Source organism: Schistocerca cancellata, chromosome 3 (genome assembly GCF_023864275.1).
Source record: "Schistocerca cancellata isolate TAMUIC-IGC-003103 chromosome 3, iqSchCanc2.1, whole genome shotgun sequence".
Classification (NCBI taxonomy): domain Eukaryota; kingdom Metazoa; phylum Arthropoda; class Insecta; order Orthoptera; family Acrididae; genus Schistocerca; species Schistocerca cancellata.
The window spans coordinates 172,083,661-172,106,554 of record NC_064628.1 but is presented as its reverse complement, the minus strand read 5'-3'; the positions used below and the strand labels follow the sequence as shown (position 1 = coordinate 172,106,554).

Sequence of the window (22,894 nt, the reverse complement as noted above, 5' to 3'; positions counted from 1 at the left end):
TATTCATAGCATAGATATTAGCCCGACTAATCACCTTCAGTAAAACACCTGTTAGTTTTCTGACTATATGTGCTGAGAGTTCGCACCTCACGGACTTCCATGGTCTGACCCCTACCATTCCATCCTCTCTTCTTGGTCCAAAACTATTCCTTCCCCCCACCTGTAAAATTTCTGCCTTCTCCCTGTTGCCCATTTCTCCAGTTTGAATCACGCTTATCACATCTCTCTCATCTCTCCGCCTATTATCATTCTTCCCATTACAATAATTCATGTAATTGTAATTTTCCATGTTCTGATTTGCAACACCTTCTCTGTGCTCAAACAAATTGCAGTCTGTAACATCATCCTACCAATGTCTTCAATGAAATTGAAAAATTCTTCCACAGTATCAGTAGCAACGTGGATAAATCTCCATTGCAAAGTTTCTGGCCGTCTCTTCTTCAAAGATGACAGTTGTGGAAGCACAGTCAGTGTTATTTTCAAACGAATTAATTAATTCAAGAAACTAACACAAAACGCCTTCATTTTTTCCTTCTCAGTCTTATAACCTGGCCCATTCTAAAAATCGTTTTGCAATGTCATTTGCTTTGAGTGCTCCCAAAACGTACTCAAGAACGTTGTTTTAAAGGTTTTGTAATGCACAAACTGTTCAGCGTTCTGATTAGCCAGTGTCTGAACGTCCCCATCCATCTTCCTTTTTAAAACAGCCACAAATTGTCCTTACATGCAGCCAAGAAATCTACTGCATGACATCCCCACTGAAAACTTGGTATTCAGCCTTTGCCCATAGGACATCCTAACGTGAAATTACTACGCCCTGTTGTTACCATATCGATATTCTCTTTCGAAACAAATATTTCCCCTTTCCAATTCCTTATTATTGTTTCTTATCCGTTCATTACATTACAAATTATACTCTTACATACATAAATTATGTGTTTGCTTGTCTTTCATACATCTTACATTTCCATTCTTGCGCCTCAAACTGTCCCACAAGATCAACTTCCACAGCCTCCACCTTGGGTAATAAACCATTCTCTTCCTCATCAACGCTATCATTAACCCCTTGCACTTATTTGGTATTATTTTCAGTTTTATTTTCAATTTCTGTAAATTTTGGTTTACAATTGATAACATTTTTCAATTACTTCACTTATTTTTCACCCAAGATCTGGTTTTAGTTCTCCAATACCACTGCCAAGCTTCGATTCCATATTTCCAAAGCTTGAATCTATTCATGATAGCCGTTAGTCGGTTTCCTAACGCAGATTAATACAACGTATCTGTTTCCTTTCTAATCCTTGCACTGCTTGTATCACCTCTTGCTCCCTAAGTTCACAATTACTTGGTGACTCTTTGATTTTTCGGCTATGACTGACGATCGGAAAGACAAATGCAATACATCTGCAGATGTACTTAAATTTGTCATACATTGCCTCTGTTCCTCTGCTCTGGTGCGATGCACTGCTGAAGGTGGCACCTGGGATCGCCATATGCAGTGCGGAGATGTTACAGTGCAGAGATGTTGTGTCACGGAGCTGTGGTAGTAAACAGACACTGTGACATGGAGTTGCGGTGGTACTGAATTACTGCAGTGTGAAGTTCAGGCAGCATGGAATTGTTCCAATGTGGAGCTGTAGCTATACTAAGTCCCTGTGACACTGAGTCGTGGCAGTGCAAAATTACTGCATTGTGGACTTATATTGGCATGTAGACACAGCAATGTGGAAATGTTGTGGCTTGGAAATACTGCTGTGCAAACTGTTGGTGGTGTGTAGACATGGTGTCACTGAGACGTTGCAGCATAGAGAATGTGGCGTGATGAACTACACTGCAGAGACTCCAGTGTGGGACTGGTGCAGGCCTAAGATTGCGGCGCTGTGCTGTGTCATGGAGATATTGTGGCATGGCCAGCCGATGGCATGTACATCTACATCTACATCTACATTTATACTCCGCAAGCCACCCAACAGTGTCATTACATCCATTTCCTGTTCCACTTGCGTGTGGTTCGCGGGAAGAACGACTGCCGGAAAGCCTCCATGCGCACTCGAATCTCTCTAATTTTACATTCGTGATCTCCTCAAGACGTATAAGTAGGGGGAAGCAATATATTCCATACCTCATCCAGAAACGCACCCTCGCGAAACCTAGACAGCAGGCTACACTGCGATACAGAGTGCGTCTCTTGTAGAGTCTGCGACTTGAGTTTGCGAAACACCTCCGTAACGCTATCACGCTTACCAAATAACCCTGTGACGAAACGCGCCGCTCTTCTTTGGATCTTCTCTATCTCCTCTATCAACCCGACCTGGTACGGATCCCACACTGATGAGCAATACTCAAGTAGTGGTCGAATTAGTGTTTTGTAAGCCACCTCCTTTGTTGATGGACTACATTTTCTAAGGACTGTCGCAATGAATCTCAACCTGGCACCCGCCTTACCAACAATTAATTTTATATGATCATTCCACTTCAAATTGTTCCGTACGCATACTCCCAGAATTTTACAGAAGTAACTGCCACCAGTGTTTGTTCCACTATCATACAATCGTACAATAAAGGATCCTTCTTTCTATGTATCCGCAATGCATTACATTTGTCTATGTTAAGGGTCAGTTGCCACTTCCTGCACCAAGTGCCTATCAGCTGCAGATCTTCCTGCATTTCGTTGCAATTTTCTAATGCTGCAACTTCTCCCGTTGATTAATCCTGGACTATTCTAAACAACTGTAACTTCACTGGGGATAGGTAACAATAATGAGATGTTAATTATCAGTCAGCATCAATTCGTAACTATCTAACCACCTAAAGTGAGTCAAGGCCCTTAGACTTGAATATTTCTCATGTGACCAAAAGGTATTCGCTTTCAGAAAAATTAGGCAGCTCAATTTAGCAATGACAAAACAGCTATACAATTAAACAAATCAATAAGTACATACCAATTATCAAAAGGAAAAAGTATTAATAGCATGATCCAACAGAATAACAATTTGGGCTACAACCAAACGGTTAGTCTTGATTACTCGTTTATTCCAATTGCACGAAGGTTGTTCCTGAACAGAATATGCTCGTAGATACAAAAAACCAAAGTGGTTAATTATACAGTAAATGCGGAGTATTTTAGACAGTAACAGATGTCAACTACAGGCTTGAATCGTCATCAGTTTTCTGTTATATTAGCAGGTCCTTTGCCTCTCCATTTTCTGCGATCCATTGCTTCCTTCTTAAGGCTGCTGTATGTTGCACCGTCCATCACGTCATCCAGTATCTGAAATCTCTTCCTTCCCCGCTTCCAGCAGCATGCACAATCAGGTCCAGCAGCATGCAGAATCATCTCACCACTCCCTACTTTTTGACTCAGCTCCAATGCACGCATGCGTGGCATTATTCAACGATTTCGTCATTGTCGGAACTAGCATAAACATTACAGTTCATGGGTCCACATAAAATCAACAGATTTTAGCCATGGAAAACCATGGAAAATGCAACTTCGGGCGTCAAATCTTTAGAAAACACTTCTCTGATATGATTTTGACGCATATTTGACCTTTTTCATTCCTATAATGCCCACAAGTGTCTTTGTTTAGTATCTGAACTCCACAGTTATATACGAGAATTTTAACTCACCCTTGCAGGCATTGTTGATGACAATCATTTCTGGTGTTTGATACTGTGAACTCAAGTTTATTCACGATAAAAATATCTTATTGAACTGCACATTCCAAGCGATACTGCTTCTTTCTGACATTTTTGACTTTTGGAATTGTGTTGAATTACACTCCCCATAGTTTAACATTCATTCCTGTTCGATCCTAAGAACAAGACCTAGGAACAGTAGCCAATATGAAAGACCCCCGGCTAAATTTATGGTACTGTTAGCGGTCGAATAATGTAGCAGCCTAACTATGTTAAATAACCGAGAGCTAATGGAAAAGCGCTACTCGCTGTTTACTTCTATGGCAGTTGTTTCTTCCGAATTACGAGTATACCAGCTAGATAGTCCTACACTCAAAGAAAAGAGGTTTCGTATTAATCGAAGTCACGAAAAGTATGCAGAAAGTGGAGTTACACGTTGTCACTAATCCTAAATGGAGACGGTCGCTTTCACTGTCATACACTTTATTTCACGTTTAATCTTAGCACAGGTCGAATGTATTGAAATATTGTCACACGCTGCTGTAACGGTCTGCACAAGCTATCCTCACTACAATCCACTGGGCGGCGCAGCAGACACGAACACGTATTATACACACTCTGTATTTATAATAACATTTTGGTAAAAAAAAATTTGTCATCATTCGGTATAATTCGATTTAATGAGTGTAAACCGACGGTTGTCGGGACACAGATCCGGCCGGCACGGAATGTATCCTCCTGCTAGATCATTACAACAGCAAAGTTATTGACTGAACTGCATCTGACAACAATATCACTTCCTGGGCTCTCTCGTGCTTGACTATCGATTCTTGGCCCATCCTCAGACTGTGCAAATAAAACATGCTTATCTTTGAGTAACAGACCGTGGATCCCTCACAGACTCTTATTACAATGGTGGCGTCATAGTACATAGACAGTTTTATGCAAGGGGAGGTGCGATTCAGAATATTTATTTATCACTTGTGTCTATCATATGTTGAGGAAATTAATAAATTCCTCGTCTCCTTGAGTGTGCTCGCTTATCTTCAAGTCTTTGCCCTACATGAGGAATCCCAGGCATTAAGTCCAGTATTATCGCTGCTCTTCTCCTAACTGGATAAGTTCATTTTCCAAATCATATGAAATCCCTTCTACATTCGCCAATAAATGGTACTGCAGTCGTCTACACTTCGAGATGTATGAATTGTTACGACCTTTTGCCACAACAGAAAAATTCTTATTTTCTCGAATACCAGTGCCCACTATTAGTCCTAAGAGCTAGCCCATGTCGTTCCATTTACGTCATTCACTCTTCTATTTCAACTGCCTTTCCTGGCTTGTTTTGGTATCTTGTGTCCTCTTTAGATCCCGCTAACAAAATTTTCCTCGATCGATCTTTTTTACCCAGTATCTTTACTTTCAAAATGTTTTTCATTAATCGTTTATTCTTCAGTACACACCCCAGAAATCTTATCTTTCTCATTTCCGTTTCTTTTAGATGTTTTCATTATTCATTTATTTCTTTTATAGTCTCCTGATTTGTTTCTCACCGAATCCAGCCAGCTCTAATGAACGTCCATGTCAAACATTACCTTGCTTCTAGTCACTGTAGAATTACTCCCCAGTCTGTCACCAACTTAGAATCATCACATTTCTCCATTTATTTTAATTTAATCTGCTTCTTCATTAAGATGCTTATCCCTTTTTCAGTAACATATTTTAAACAAGTGTGTTGAGGCATCCGTATCGGACTCCTTTCTCAACTTCAGCTGTGCAAATACACTCCTGGAAACTGAAATAAGAACACCGTGAATTCATTGTCCCAGGAAGGGGAAACTTTATTGACACATTCCTGGGGTCAGATACATCACGTGATCACACTGACAGAACCACAGGCACATAGACACAGGCAACAGAGCATGCACAATGTCGGCACTAGTACAGTGTATATCCACCTTTCGCAGCAATGCAGGCTGCTATTCTCCCATGGAGACGATCGTAGAGATGCTGGATGTAGTCCTGTGGAACGGCTTGCCATGCCATTTCCACCTGGCGCCTCAGTTGGACCAGCGTTCGTGCTGGACGTGCAGACCGCGTGAGACGACGCTTCATCCAGTCCCAAACATGCTCAATGGGGGACAGATCCGGAGATCTTGCTGGCCAGGGTAGTTGACTTACACCTTCTAGAGCACGTTGGGTGGCACGGATAACATACGGACGTGCATTGTCCTGTTGGAACAGCAAGTTCCCTTGCCGGTCTAGGAATGGTAGAACGATGGGTTCGATGACGGTTTGGATGTACCGTGCATTATTCAGTGTCCCCTCGACGATCACCAGTGGTGTATGGCCAGTGTAGGAGATCGCTCCCCACACCATGATGCCGGGTGTTGGCCCTGTGTGCCTCGGTCGTATGCAGTCCTGATTGTGGCGCTCACCTGCACGGCACCAAACACGCATACGACCATCGTTGGCACCAAGGCAGAAGCGACTCTCATCGCTGAAGACGACACGTCTCCATTCGTCCCTCCATTCACGCCTGTCGCGACACCACTGGAGGCAGGCTGCACGATGTTGGGGCGTGAGCGGAAGACGGCCTAACGGTGTGCGGGACCGTAGCCCAGCTTCATGGAGACGGTTGCGAATGGTGCTCGCCGATACCCCAGGAGCAACAGTGTCCCTAATTTGCTGGGAAGTGGCGGTGCGGTCCCCTACGGCACTGCGTAGGATCCTACGGTCTTGGCGTGCATCCGTGCGTCGCTGCGGTCCGGTCCCAGGTCGACGGGCACGTGCACCTTCCGCCGACCACTGGCGACAACATCGATGTACTGTGGAGATCTCACGCCCCACGTGTTGAGCAGTTCGGCGGTACTTCCACCCGGCCTCCCGCATGCCCACTATACGCCCTCGCTCAAAGTCCGTCAACTGCACATACGGTTCACGTCCACGCTGTCGCGGCATGCTACCAGTGTTAAAGACTGCGATGGAGCTCCGTATGCCACGGCAAACTGGCTGACACTGACGGCGGCGGTGCACAAATGCTGCGTAGCTAGCGCCATTCGACGGCCAACACCGCGGTTCCTGGTGTGTCCGCTGTGCCGTGCGTGTGATCATTGCTTGTACAGCCCTCTCGCAGTGTCCGGAGCAAGTATGGTGGGTCTGACATACCGGTGTCAATATGTTCCTTTTTCCATTTCCAGGAGTGTACTTCCATTATTATTTAATAGTGTGTGTTGTACCTTCCACATTATGCAGATCAGTCATTTTCTTCCAGTGTATTTCCTATCTCCACACTGGATGAAATCATATTGACAGCATTTTGAAAACCAATAATGGCTATGAACGACTCCAAGTTCACCTCTAGTGAAACGGCAGCAGTGTTAAAATAGCTACCCTAGCACTAACATCAAAACGATCTTCCTTCAAACAAAGGATTTTATTGTTCCTTATGCTATTTTTATCGAACTGAATAATATCTTTGTTGCTTGGGATCAAAGTTATATTATTATTATTACATTACATGTCCTGAGTACGGTAAGCCAATCATTTCACTCTTACTGAAGTCTTCAGAAATTCCCTCTTCTGGAAGGAGTTTTCAACGATATTTGACAAGGAACTGTTCAACATTTTGTAAACATTTTTGTACGAAATATTAACCTTTAAATCGTATAGTTTTGCAGAACGATGTGTTGACCTCGGTCAGTAATTTGTACCGTATGAGTCACACGTTATTTTAGTTTTGATTTTAATATATCGTAAGAGAATTCTTGGAAGCAATAAAAAAATTAAATCCCACCTTTCAAAAAGCTCTACTGGCATTTTAACAAGTGCAGACACCTTTTTAGGCCTCAGTCAGTAATTTAGTCAACCCCTAAAGGTTAGATGCATGACCGTAATTAATTACATAGACTTCCGCGGCCAGAGTCTACATTGTAACAGTCAATGAAGGAAACGGGCATGCTATACCGTAGATATGCCTGTACTTCATCTGTAGAAGCAGATGCTCCTGGTACAGCAAGAAATAGTCATTCCTGTGCTCCAAAAAAGAGGAAAATTGTGAAATTCTAACATCGTGAAGACGTATTCAGCTAAAGTTGCGACCTTTCCAAACAGTGTGTGGTGCAATACACCGCGGTATATAGTGATAAGGCGACGAATTCTGCAAGGGTACATCATAACGGGCCGAAGTTTGGAGATATTACAATCTTTCTTCAGTCATAGACTCAATCTGATGGTGATTTGCAACGATATCTCACACTCATGTCGTCGAATGCTGCCCCTGGGATCACATGTGATATAGTTTACAATACACGTTTCGTTAAAACAGCATTATTGCTACCAGCAATAAAAATAGGAGGAATGAGAAAACTGCATTAAACCCATTAACATGATCAGATGTGAAGTTTTGTAACTAATAAATGTTATACGAGCAGAATGTATTAAACTTGAATATGTGTTCTTGTTTTCTGTTTGGTTTATTTGCTGTTTGACCATTTTCAGGGGTACTAACTAGTGGCATTTTCGTTGATATTACGCAGAATTTTTTTCAGTCGCTCTGATTTCTTGTCTAATTTTAGACTTTTAATTTTAAGTTTCAGCCAAACATGATTGATATTTGATTAAAAATATCTTTGTGAAGAGTTCCCAGGTTCACTTCCTAATTTGTTGATAGGAAATTGGGGTTTTTACATCCAGTCGCCGACTAGGTTATTAGAGATATAACACAAGCTCGGTTGGGGACGGATGGTGAAGAAAACTGGCTGTCACCTTTCAAAGGTGTCTAGATAAAGCAAAATGATTAAAAAAAATGTGCGGTGTATATTAGCGTTTGCAGACCTTTCAAGTATCAAAGTCGTCGACCTCAAAAAGTACTGCAGGTATGAGTATTTAATGTTTGAGAAACAGTAAGTTTTGTGAATTTCCTTTAAAATTTCGTTCGAAAATTCATCGAAACATTTTTATCAAAAATGGAAATTTTAGAAAGTTGTACCCTCTTGGATAAATTTCTCTGGATGCCCATGTACATAGCATTAATTGGGTTTTTGCATTGTTTTCACCTTTAACTACAGTATATCATGAGAGCACTGAGAAATGCACAGAGCTTCCCTCTGTGTAAACTGAATAACCAACTTCAGGAAAGTTCCAGACTTCCCAGAATCCACAAGCGGAGCGCGCAGGCGAGGAAAATTATAAAAGTTAGTAGCTCGCAACTGATGTGGGAGCTGTTTCAACGGAAGAACAGCGCATCAAAATTTCATAGTGCAGTCAAATTTCAAAGGAAACACATTGTAAAACAGGCACGATGTGTTAAATACTTTAGCTGGCGCCCTATATAAAACACAGATCGAAACTAATATCTCTCAATAATACAAAAATAATTTTTTGTTGCTTAAAGATCACATTTTAGTACTTGTGATATACTCTATATGTGTAACTACGTTGTCATTACCTCATAACTTACATTAGTTTGGTCATTAGATAATTTACGTGGCTCGGGATCCAAAGGACACGGCGTTATCATACTACCACCACCATCGTTTGTGGAATGGCTACACAGGAACTCTGGACGACTTCCTCGAGGCATTTATTCAGGATGCACGTAAGTAGACATTCAGTCACTTCTTCTATTTGGTAATCGCCCAGCCAATGCAATATGCTGAAAATTTCCTACTCCTTTCTCGTCTTCTTTTCCTTGGTTTCTTTCATCTCAGTTTTCGCCTCCTGTCGCTCTCTAATTCTTCTCCTCTTTGATTTTCCTCTTTGCTGTCAAACTGCCGTACTCGTTTGCTCCTTGTTCTTATGTCAGTTATATCCCAGATTAAGCAGAGAAATGAAATTTTAAAAAAGCAGGAATTTTTGAAAATAGTGGCAGTGTATTTTATGGAAGAACGAAAGGCAGAAGCAAATTAAGGACGAACCAATTTAATGTGAGAAGAAGCAGGAGAACTGTCGAAGCAGTTTTATCACTACAGCTAATAATATAAGGCAGGCCCAGGAAAAACCGGGAAACAAACATTATGAGCTGTGTTCGACGAACAGTGAGACACTTTTTTATGTCGGCCAGTTTCGGTTGAAAAAATTCAGAGTTTGTTGTAGGACATAGTGGAATATTCCTGCTTCAGCTCCTATAGTTTCTTGAAGTTTACATAAGTTGCGGCGCTATACATAGCCTAACTATGGCGTCTGTAACAGAGGTGCGTTCCAAACAGAGATCTGCCTTTGAGTTTTATTTTGATCTGTGTGATAAAATTCTGTGTAGGTCAAACTGGTCGGAATTTCAATATTCGACACCGAGAACACATAAGAGAGAGTGGCAGTAACTCATAAACTGTCTTCCACCACTTGAAAACGGAATGACGTACAGCGGACGGTATAGAATGAGCTGTCAAGTTTTTTACACATTGCACAAAGAGAATCACCTCTTGAAGAAATCAAAATATATTCACACACACAAAATTACCTTCAAGTAATCCTACATGAACCGATTGTTTTAAAATACAAACATTACATAGAAACTGTTCTCGAAAATACCATTGCAACACGAGGTGAATAAAAAAAAATCTTCGAACGTATCAGAGATCATGTTACCACGCAATTAAAAATATCCACTAGAAATACCACGTTTAAGAATAAAACAACAACATCGCGAAATTGTCACAAACCACGCGCACCACAACACTGTCTTGCGTAACCAGTTCCCAAAACACAGCTTGATTAAACTACAAATGAGCGTAGAACCACATAAACATGAATTGTACAAGCAATATAACATAGCTGGTAGGGAAAAAGGTATGACCTAAAGAATACCAAAGATGCAAAAGAAGCAAACAGCTTATAACCGTATAATATCGCTGACTCCACTGTCAATACAGCTGTCAAGAAACGTCATTACGAAATAAACTTCTCTAATTTAACAAGTACACATATAACTGCTGCAGCAAAGGTTTGACACCCACTATAGCTCCAACAACATCAAAGGAGCAAACATATTCAGTAGCGTGGCAGCAATTGAGACATCGATGTCATACGGATATCAAGACCACCTGATGCACGTAATAACCGTATTCTATAAGACGTTAAAATTATCTGGTTAAAAATTTGGAACGTTGTACCAAACTATGTACTCTTTACAGATAACCTCAATATGGGAATCACGCCGAAATATGCCTATAGTAATAATAACATGAAACACAGCAGTGTCTTGGTTTCATAACATAGTATATTATAACGTAATAAGAGGTGACAGAGACATGAGACGAATTTACTTACTTAATCATTTATTTCCTGCGTCCGTAGATGAGGTCGTTAACGCAGTGACCAGTGGCTCAGGGGTAGCAAATAAAAAACCTAACGCTAGAAAAATTTTCAGTGTTTGCTTGGCATGGGTTACACAGCATCAAAAACTCCTAACGGTTGAAAAATCCATTTTTTGATTACTTTACTTTGTTAAACGAAGCATTTTGTTATCGAAATGAAACTATTCTCGCCCTACATCGATCACTATGGTTTGCATTTTCATAAAAATCTGTGAGCCTGCTGAGATTTCCACCATATTATTTCGGTTTCTACCATTCACTTTGTTCTTTTTTATTGTAAAGCAAGCACTTGATCAATTGTGCTGCGCCTTCGGAAACACGATCAATGCGTACTAATTATAAAATGTTTATTTTACCTACCGAAATGTCAGTGTGAGTTAGATGTCGACAATGTAGTAACTTACTCCTGTAAGTAAGCAATCCTATTTATTGTTTTTTTTTGCTGCAATTTTAGGTCTACTTTCTGAAAGACATGATGGACCCTGATTTGCCAAAATATATATGGTATTACATTCATAATAAGTATCGTAGCGGTAATAATAGTTTTAATTATGTCCAGACATTAAGATTATAGTGTTTTTGTAACTATGTTTCGAATATACTTATTTCACAGTGCAGGTATCTTGTTTTATTGGAAAGTAGCAAATGAGCTTAGACAAATGGTTCATTGATAGAAGATAGTCGATATTGTAGGGAAACACAACCTACCACTGTCGCCGTAGAGTACTACCATTGAATTAGATTAAACCTTGTACTGTAGTGACTGGTTTCTATTACTGCTGGCCTAGCCTATAAAATCCTACATCTTGAATTCCCTGGTGACTCAATTTTTACGTTATTTAAGTGGTGATACGTTATTATACTTACAGATTATGTTGTCAAGATTCATTGTTATTGGAAGTTTGAAAGTTAGGCTACCTTATTAATACTCAGCTGCTGCTTTGTAGCAATATCGGTTTGCCTCATTCGTAAAACGGTGTAGCGTGCATTTCGTGATCTTTCCCCATCTGTACATCGGTGAGGCCAGATATATGGCTGTTAGCATGGTGTTTAGGTGGCAGGGTGTGGAAGGCGAGGCACCAGCGCCCATTTCATTCTTTAACATTTGGCTAGTGTTAGTCCTTGAACATCACTCGTTAGGTGAATGAGTTTTTGAGCAGTCTGATATTTCAGCGGATATGGTGACAGACTTGCATGTGGTTTATACTCTTTAACGCTTCTCCTGGTGAAAATTAAAAATTGTTGGAGAAAAACTCCGCTTTATGCAAGTGTCTCGCACCAGGGAGATTTCTCTCCAATTTTTCTTAACAACCATGGAAATAAGAGGAACTCCCAAAAGAATAAAATTTTTCTTGGGAAGCACGGAAATAAGAAAAACTCCGTAAGGAGTAAAATTTACTGAATGCTACGGAACTTCGATTTTATCAGCTACCTACGTGAAAATTGTTTTCGAAAATCGCATATACGCATGCTTAACTGTTTTTTTATATGAGTTACTCCATTGCTGGAATGGCATATCCCATGTGTCATTAATAATTTATTTAAATTTATTTCTATCTGAATTCTATTCATGTCAGTTAATAATTTATTTAATACTTGCAATAACTGAAATCAGTGACTGACACGATTAAGCCATCTACTTTTATATTAATTTTTTGCTCTTTAAAAATGGCTGCCTTGCATGTGATATTTTCTGTACTTCAGCCGCGCCCACGATGAGAGAGGGTCGAGAGAGAGCCCAGGGCATTCCCTGGGGATTTCGGCTTGATTTTATGAGGAAGAAATGTCTGCTAGCAGCAGGTAAACGCGCAACTCAAGCATTCTTCGTGGTGGGGAATTTAACGCTGCATCCTGGCAGCTTTGCGCGTAATGCGGTCTGCGCAATATGAGGTTCAGGTCCACATTCACAGAAGTCATACGGCGTACCATGATGAACATATACACTCCTGCAGGATCTTAGCTTTGACAAGCAGTGCTGGCTGTCCTAACACATTCCACAGAAACTTGGTTTTGTCCTGATGGGTCGACTTCTGAGAATGCTATGCAGGCGGAAGTTAGTACCAGACAGAGATCTCCGCGTTATGTGAGAAGCGATGGCTGGCACTGTTGACAGGAATCCTTTCTTCCCTTCGTCAAGCAGCGGGCCAACTTGCTGGCATCACCTTATGCAGTGTGAACACCATCTTGTCCAAAAAGTTTTTGATTTCTCCTCAGTGGTTAACCTTGAAAATAGCAGAGAAGGGGAAATCAGGACGCTGGCCTCCGAGGATTATGGACGTTGAGACTAGTGTATTGGTTCACTTAGAAAACTTAGCTGAAGGGAGGGAGTGCTGCTCGGACTTGTTGAGAACTGCACATGTAAGAGCGAAGCGACTCATTAATGTTGTGAAACTTTTCCCAAGAGGGGAGATGGTTGCCATGTTAACAAAAATACCACTGGCCAGCATTTTGCCGTGGGTGATTTTGCATGTGGAATGGAGAATGTACTCCGTTCCGGTTAAGAATACTTCAGCTGTTTACCAAAAACGACACACTTCAGCAGGAGACACGGAACGATGTACTTAATCAATGGACGAGAAAACAGCGTCTGCATATCTAGAGAAGGGCTGTGCTAGGAGTCTGGAGCTGATATGTTGCAGTCTGTAACAGATCACGGCGCTCGTAACTTCCCACAGTCGAGTGCAGAATATGATGAGTAACTGTGGCTAGGGCAAAAACTGTAGGACAGTTACTCAAATTTTGTAGGTGAATTGCTATTGTCGAATATGTTGTGTGAATCATTTTATTTTCTTGGGTCACTGAAGGCTCTCGCATGAATAGATCAGTGGTGTCATTTGCATGTGGTAATTTTTCATTTTCTTGGAAGATTCAAATGAGATATATGCCTCTCGGATTTGTCTTCCCATAAAACAGTTTGTAATATTTCATTTGCACAGGAACGCACCTCACTTAACCGCAGTTTTAATGATCTTAAAGTAGTTAATAAAGTGTTACTTTCATTCTATGAATTAATAGAAACCTGTATTCAAATACCATCCATGCGTTTGGCGTTTACGAGCAGTGTCGAAATGATTCAAATGGCTCTGAGCACTATGGAACTCAAAAGCTGAGGTCATCAGTCCCCTAGACTTGGAACTACTTAAACCTAACTAATCTAAGGACATCACACACATCCATGCCCGAGATAGGATTCGAACCTGCGACCGTAGCAGCAAAGCGGTTCCGGACTGAAGCGCCTAGAACCGCTCGTCCACAACGGCCGGCACAAGCAGTATGGATCAACCCGGTCCACACTCACCATATTTGTTATTAAATTATCGAAGGTGCTTTCACTAAATGATAACATATGAAGCGTATTATTGAATTAGCTAGTACGCCCGTAGGGCATAAACGAAGTGGCATACAACTCACCAACAATACACTTGAGTGTAATTATAGTGTGTACGTTTGACCGGTCTGCCTCAGCAAACATCTGGTTACCCGTGTCAGTGAGAAGCATTACATTTGGCAATCGTTACGTGTGAGGTAAGAACACCACCACGTGACATTACCTCTATGATTACAATTCCAAGCGAACGTCATTCGAGACAGCCTCTACTACTGTCGTCCAAAGGTGAGCCTTATGGACGCTGGACCAGTGTTAGCTACTCGTAAAACGACGCGTAGAAGTAAACAGATCTTATTTGCTGCGCAGAAAAAAAAATTCGACCACTGCTTTCATATGTCGATGAGGAATGCGTAGAAGGGAGACTACAGATTTGAGTTGTCCAGTAACCGCGTGGGACGGATTTACTACTCTTGAAAGTAGCCACAATTCGGTCTGGTTGAGAAGGACCATAATAAAGCATGGCAGCTCAAAGCACTATAAAAGGTTTCCACCCCTTTCCATATTTGATCATACACTGTCACAGATATCGTTAATGTGTATACCGTCTCTCGCTTAAATGCTCATGTTGGGATTTGAAATTAAAAATTGTTCCTATGGCTCTAAGCACTATGAGAGTTAACATCTGAGGTCATCAGTCCACTAGACTTAGAAGTACTTAACCCTAACTAACCTAAGGACATCACACACATCCTTGCCCGAGGCAGGATTCGAATCTGCGACCGTAGCAGCTGCGTGGTTCCGGACTGAAGCGCCTAGAACCGCTTGACCATTGAAATTAAAGCGAATATTGTTACGAAACACTGGCTTCTACATTCTTTGACTTCACAGATCCAGGATGCCATAGTTTTAACATTTCTTCTTTCATACTAGAATGTGTCTGCAGTTATCACCGTAATATTAAAGGTGACATGCCATTACCAACAATTGTAGTTTGCTATGTATACATCGTATCTTACAGTGAACTTTAAGAAAATTACATATTAACGAATTTTTTGATGTTCATATTCACGACTTCTGTAAATACGGTGGTGGTGGTGGTACGTATAGAGCGCTCAGTAGCATAGTCACCAGCGCCCATACTAATTTAATTGGTGGCTATATGAACTCGAGCAAACGAATTAGAAATTGTTGCTGTGCAGGGGAGACAGTAAATTGAATAGTTAAGCGTGTTACATGACTGAAATGTCGTCACAACATTTACTGACCGTCAGCATCACGGTTGGGGAGAGTTTATGGAAGACTCACTATACCAGACGCTATTAGAACTGATCATCAGTACATCGATTTGGCAAAACTGCTATGGCTTTGGTAAACTGTCGTAGGAAAGAACACCTAGATAACATGGGTCGCCGTCAACTACTGAGAGTTGTTACCAGAGAATATACAGGCCACGGTGCTACAGATGACTCATCATTTGTATAACAATTTCTGTGCAGTCACATAATCGTTAGCAACTACCCTGTGAGACACGGTGGTAGTTCCTGATCTAGCCCTGACTGTACAGTACTGCTATTTACCGATGAATGAGCAATCTCAGACATTTATGTGGTGCCGCCAGTTCGCTGTTGGGGTAACTAGAATAACTAGCCCACCAGGGGAGACAGGACCCACTGTAGTCCACAGAACTCGAGGAGCAGAAGTGTGTTGTTTAAAAAGCAACACGAGTTGCCGCTGTCGTCAAGCTATGTGTGATATTCATATGTGTGTGTTGGGAAGCGAAAAGTTTCAGAAGAGAAGAGTACATATGAGGAGGAGAAAAATGCTGGTATACATTTAGCGTCCAGGCTTATAGGTACAACTAACTGTTGTGTCCATTTTTCTGTGGTAGTCGTTACTGTAACTCAGTGAAATAAACAAAAATTACGAAATTTTAATAGTGACGACCTCGAACTGTAACTGATATAACCATAAAGATTTTCATTTTTATTTCCGTTTAAGAAGTCTTGGTACTTCCAAGACGACTCCAGACTGTTATCTGGACCAACGAGCCAGAATTGTACCTTTATTATGTTCTTAATTCGCACCAGTTGGATGCTAAGCCGTAGCATACAGGCAATGGGTGTCAGTGTCTTCTTACAGTACCCGTTATTTTCAATTTGAATTTGGTAGCTTATCTTACGTGCTGCTATTATCATTATTATTATTATTATTATTATTATTATTATTATTATTGCCTTAATTATCAGGTACGTAAGTGAGACGTTCACGATTGCGCAGGAAGGCTGTAGTAGTCACATTACATTAAAAAATTCGTAATGTTTTTGTGTTTTTCAGTCTTAAGACTCATTTGAAGGACAGAAAGTTGGCTGAAACCAGACGTAAACAGTAATGAAATCCTAAACTCAGATTGGAATGTATACCGCAGAGACAGGCTGGACAGTGAAGGCGGGGCGTGTTTATAGTGATAAGAAGTGCAATAGTATCGAAGGAAATTGACGGAGATCCGAAATGTGAAATAATTTGGGTGAATGTCAGGGTTAAAGCAGGCTCAGACATGGTAATTGGATGTCTCTATAGGCCTCCTGGCTCAGGAGCTGTTGTGGCTGAGCACCTAAAGGATAATTTGGAAAATATTTCGATTAGATTTCCCCACCATGTTATAGTTCTGGGTGGAGATTTTAATTTGCCGGATATAGACTGGGAGACTCAAACGTTCATAACGGGTGGCAGGGACACAGAATCCAGTGAAATTTTTTTAAGTGCAATATCCGAAAACTACCTTGAGCAGTTAAACAGAGAACCGACTCGTGGCAATAACATATTAGACCTTCTGGTGACAAACAGACCCGAACTATTTGAAAAAGTTAACGCAGAACAGGGAATCAGCGATCATAAAGCAGTTACTGCATCGATGATTTCTGCCGTAAATAGAAATATTAAAAAAGGTAGGAAGATTTTTCTGTTTAGCAAAATGACAAAAAGCAGATTACAGAGTACCTGACGGCTCAACCCAAAAGTTTTCTGTCAAGTACAGATAGTGTTGAGGATCAGTGGACAAAGTTGAAAACCATCGAACAATATGCGTTAGATGAGTATGTGCCAAGCAAGATCGTAAGAGATGGAAAACAGCCACCGTGGTACAACAACCGAGTTAGAAAACTGCTGCGGAAGCAAAGGGAACTTCACAGCAAACATAAACATAGCCAAAGCCTTGCAGACAAACAAAAATTACGCGAAGCGAAATGTAGTGTGAGGAGGGCTATGCGAGAGGCTTGTAACGCCGGAAATGCATATCCTCCTATTTCCATCTATTGTACTATTTTTTTCCTTGCTTTGTTACCTCTAGATATGACATTTCTGTCTTTTTGTATATTGTAATTGTTTTACTATTTGTATATTTATGCATTTATGTCGATGTATAATTGGTTTGTTTCGTAAATATTATTTGTATATTTACGCTGGGTCTTGCCTAGGGAAAACTGCTATCGAACGATTACGTCGATAGGTCGTGTGAAGAATCAAAGTGTGTAGGATCTTTGGTAGTGTTAACTCTGCCGCGTGGAGCGCGGGCTGAGAGAAGGAGTCTGGCTGGAGTAGCGAGTGGAGCAGGTGTGTTGTGTGACGCTCCCGCGAGTTGCCGCGCTTTCGGGGTTTGGCAGCATGTAATTGCGCTCGACTTGCGATGATAGTTTCTGACATGGTGTCGCGGACGGGAAACATTAACTAGCGCACATCAAGAGCCCGTTTCGTCTGGTGACCGTGTCGAGAAGAAGGCGCGCCAACATCCAGCTTCTGCAACAGCGACGGCCGACAATGAGTGACTGCCGCCACCTCCTCGATCGACGGCTTCAAACCTTCAATCAACCGACAAGGAAGACTGGACGCAAGTAAAGTTTTAGAACTGTATGGCAGACCTCAGCTTTTCAAACTGTACCATTTTCGTAACTATAATTACAGCAACTTAGAATGAACCTTTGTTGCTCATTGTCCCAATTGCATTGCCAAGCAGGGTCCCTTCCTTTTCCGGAATGAACCCGAGTGTCGTTGAAATTCAGACGCCAGCATTAAAGTAACATCATTTCACTGCTTTAATTTCAAAGTTCAGTTAGCTGGATACAATATTCAGATTACACAAGCACAAATTAAGAGTGCGAGTTTTGTTACCATATTTTAGCTTACCTGTGACTGCAGCTCAGCTTGGTACGTACTAAATTTTTCTATTGTTAATTGTTCAGAATCATTTAATTCAAGTTCAAAGTTAAATCTCTTATTTCTAAATCGCGTAGATTCAAGTAGCTTTTGAAATGATTGTTGAGGTAGTCCAAGACTAACCGTGTTTTACTGAATTTCGATGTGCTTCAGAAAGAAAGCTCACTATTAACTTCAGTCACTGAATTAACTTTCGATTTTCCGGTTTTATTAATTCTTTTGCTAAATTAAGTCAGGGTGTAGCAAAATTTATTACTTCTGACAAACTTTCAGTTTTCACACTACACGTGTCAACCTTCAGTTGCCACGCTTCTAGTGCTAATTATATGTGTAACAACCTTTCTTTTTCAGTTACTATAGTAATTGTCCTTAGGACTGGCGACCGTGATTTCCCCCAAATCTCAAATACCTAATTACCGCTAGTTAATTGTTAACGTAACGGCTGCACATTTACTTTCTTTATTAACTTTACCCCTTTTCAAAATTAATTTCCACCATTTCATTAGCACATTTCCTTTCATTTAGATGTAACCCTTTCCTCCCTCTTTACCGACAGCTTAACTTTGGTGACGATTGCTTTTCCAAAACTCCCATTAGGTACACGCGGTTTCATCTTTCACTGTCATTAAGGTCGGTAAGCGAGCGAGGAGGTTACACGTGGCGACCTGGTGACAGGGCAATCTTCGGATTTGAGGTTGTTCTGGACACGAATTTTGCATGGTGCAAATCTCATAACAAAGTACTGGTTACGTACAGGCCGTTACGTCAGCGAGAATAAGTAGTGGGAGTAATCCTAATTATATTTGAGGTTTGGCATTTATATTGAAAATTATTAAAATGAGTGAAGGCAACAATTGCCAAAATTTGGTAGACTTGGATACGGAACAATCGGTCGAACAGTGGGAAACGCGCACCGCGGTACCCATTGTTCAGGGGCAGGCGGCTAGCATGAAAGACGCGACCGCCGAAACGCAACAAAGAGCAGAAATGGAATTCCAAACTTTAGGAAATGTTTCGGAATCGGAAGTGAAAATCAAATGTGAATCCGTTGATGACGAATACGGGGGGACAATTAAAGAGGAAGCCGCTACGGAAGTAAAACCGGTAGTTTCCGGGAATTTAACTGATTTATTGAATGTTTTGATTAACGAAATCAAGAGTCAATCGGCAGAAATTAAAGCTCTGTCTGCCAAGCAAGAAGATCAGGCTGCCAAGCAAGAAGCTCAGGCTGCCAAGCAAGAAGCTCAGGCTGTCAAGCAAGAAGCTCAGTCTAAAAAAATTGAACGGATGCTAGACAATCATAACAAAGCTATTAACGTTGTTAACAACAATGTTGGAGTTGTTAATACAAAAGTTGATAAAATCAAAGAAGATATTGTTGTAATTAATACCGAAATCGGTAATCTTAAACAGGAAATGATAGGCGTTCAGGCGGAAATTGCGAGCATAAATACTCGTTTTGATTCCGAAATTAGCAGAATCGAGAAAAATGTAGGAGAAGCAGTTGCTCCGATCATCGAGAATAAGGTGACGGAACAAATTCAATTAGTGAAAAAAGAGGATCAACAGAAGGTGGAAACTTTAAAGGCTTTTGTGTCCGAAGTAGACACTAAAGTGAGGGAGCAGGCTAATACCTGCGAAGAGAAAAAGAGGGAAGTGGAAACGCTTGCGACAACCACTTGCCAAGTAATTACGAGAGTGTCGGAATTAGAAAAGAAACTTGACGAAAAACAGAGCTATGTGCCAATCTGTGCACATAGTTCGGAATTGTTGACGAAAGAGGAGCGGTTCGACCCCTTGAAAAAAGGCGGTATACACGCGACGGATTTCATTAAAAATTGTGAAAGAGTTTTACCCAGATCATGGACTAATGAGAGAAAAATTAATGCGGTTATTGATGTGCTGGCTGGTGATGCCAAGCGTTGGGGCTTAAACCTCAACATTACGAACCTGACTTTTGAAGAGTTTAAAAATTTGTTTCTGGCTGAATACTGGTCAGAGCAAAAACAGCAAAGTGTCTGGCGCGAATTTGTCGTATCGAGGCCTTTCGATGCGAATTCGCGTGGTTCGATGAGGGAGTTTTGTGAGGGCTGGATCCGCAAGTTGGAATATTTGCGTGATCGCCGCACGGAATCCGAAATAGTCTGGGAACTCTACAGGAAGCTTCCAGATGACACAAAACGCTACGTAGGAAGCAATCACAGGACAATCAATGATTTCCTGGAAAGAGTTGAGGACGAGGACAATTGGCGCAATAATCGCGACAGTGGTAGAGGCCGTGGTAACAACAACGAGTACCACAGCAACCACAACAACGATAACCATGGAAATAATGCATACCGCAACCATGGCAGCAATAACAATAATGGTTCGGACCGTAATAACAATCGGTACAATGCAAATAATAACAGGAATGACAGAAACCAGTATCATACTAACGCGATACGGGCTTCACAGAATAGTAATAACGCCAGAGGGTGTGATCAGCCGCCTCAGCAGCATCCGGGGAGCGTATCTGCTGGGACGAGACAGGGAAACCATTAGCCACGCCGGTGAGGGGCCGAGCGGGCGTGGAGAAATTTTGGCGGCCCAATAACAAGAGAAAACCCAGGTGTCGCCGTTATGAAAATTCCGTATGGAATAATCAACGGCGGGAGAGTGTGCCAGTGTTAAGAGAAAAGAGTGCGCCCACAAGTAGTAGATCAGCTGTATACACGGCAGTAGAAAATACATTCGCTGTCAGTGAGAACAATTTAAGTAGTGTTCCGGAAATCGATCATAAAGTGGCAGCTGTAATACCCACAGCGGAACTGGAGATTGAGTTTAATAATGATTCACAAGTGTTGAGAGAAGATCAGATGTCGGATAAAACGTCCGTCATCGAGCGAGGGGATGCAGAGAGGGATGAGGTCTGGTTAAGGCAGTTCGGTCGCTTATACGACGAACTAAGAGATTATAGGGGTCTGTATGGGAGAAGCGTTTATGGGGAGCGCGTGCAGGATTTTCCGCGTCCCGTCCCGCAGGAAGATAGTGTTTGTGAAATGATAGAAAGTTCTGGCCATAATCGGCAGACTTTACTAGAAATAGTTGATATTAAGGGGGAGCACGAGCAAGATTCGTCGTGTTTCGTCCCGCAGGAGTTAGATGTTGAAGTAGTAACGGAAAGTTCTGGCCCTAACCGGCAGACCTTACCGAAAGTTTCAGTGGTAGAAGTAACCGACCCATCCGACGCGAACCTCCAGTTTAAACATTGCGAGAGTATTAAGGAGAAAGATTACGAAAATTTTAGTGATAGCCGGACGCAATTGGTAGAAAAGCACATAGATTACAGCGTGTATGAGGTTAGAGCTGACATTATACGGTCAGACGATAACAGTGTGGATTGCGCAGATCTAGAGGAAGTAATTGCAGATACTACTGGGCACATTTCTCCAGGTAGATTGGCAGATGAGATTAATCTGACCAAAGTGGAATCAACGAAGGTGACGATTAATGAATTGATAGCAAAGCAACACTCACTAGTTGACGAGTTACAGGAAAAGGTTTCGGTATTGGAGGCGAAGCTACAGGCTAAGTCTCAGGACAAACGTGTTGAAATTAAAACTGTATGTGAACAGAGGCTGAAAAAGCCGCCAGATAAGCCGGATTTAGGGTCAAAGCCGGATGGTTTTTTCTGGAATGACCTGGATATAGACGAGGATTTACTGTGGGAAAATAAAGAAACAGCCGAGGACAAGTGTAGACAGATAGTAGTGTCGGTTAATATGCACGACCTACAACTAAACGTGTTGATTGACACCGGTGCAGAATTGAGTGCTGTATCTGGGAAAATATTTGAGTTACTGAAAGACAGACCTGGCATCGTAGTTATGCCAGTAGCAGGAGTGAAAATTATCGGTGCTACTGGGAAGGCCAGTAAACCGGTCACAAAACAGATTTTTGTCAACTTCGAGATATGTGGGGCACGATTTGAACAAGAGTTTGTCGTCGTGCCAGACTTGACTACGGAAGTAATTATCGGGTTAGATTGGCTATTAAAGTACAGTGCAGTGATTAATTGCGAAAGTAAAACTTTGACATGTATGTCACAAGATAAAACAATAGTAGTTAGTTTTGACGAGGCAGGAGACGGTGTGTATAGGCAATACCATCCTATACACATTGTTAACTGGCCGGATGGTATTGACGTAGGTATTAATTTGAACTGCCGTAACGTGAGGAATTTCGGCAGTGACAAAAGTGTAGAAAGTGAATTGGAAGAGATAATCAAATTCCCTCCACGGATTGACATTAGTATTGGTGTGAAAAAAGATCGTTTGCGAGAAGTAATGAAGCTAAAAGCCGATGCTCGCATACGTCGTCATGACGCTAAAACGCGTTTTGTTAAGTTTGCAATCGGAGACTT

At 41.5% G+C, this 22,894-nt stretch overlaps 1 protein-coding gene across 1 annotated transcript in view; it reads left to right on the top strand.

Annotated features, from left to right (window-relative positions):
• Nucleotides 1-22,894, top strand: part of LOC126174802 (luciferin sulfotransferase-like) — a 380,096-nt gene that overhangs the window by 255,543 nt on the left and 101,659 nt on the right. Inside the window, exon 5 of the mRNA XM_049921176.1 lies at nucleotides 9,115-9,235. Within this exon, the coding sequence (XP_049777133.1) occupies nucleotides 9,115-9,235 (121 nt within the window). The remainder of the gene's footprint in view (nucleotides 1-9,114; nucleotides 9,236-22,894) is intronic.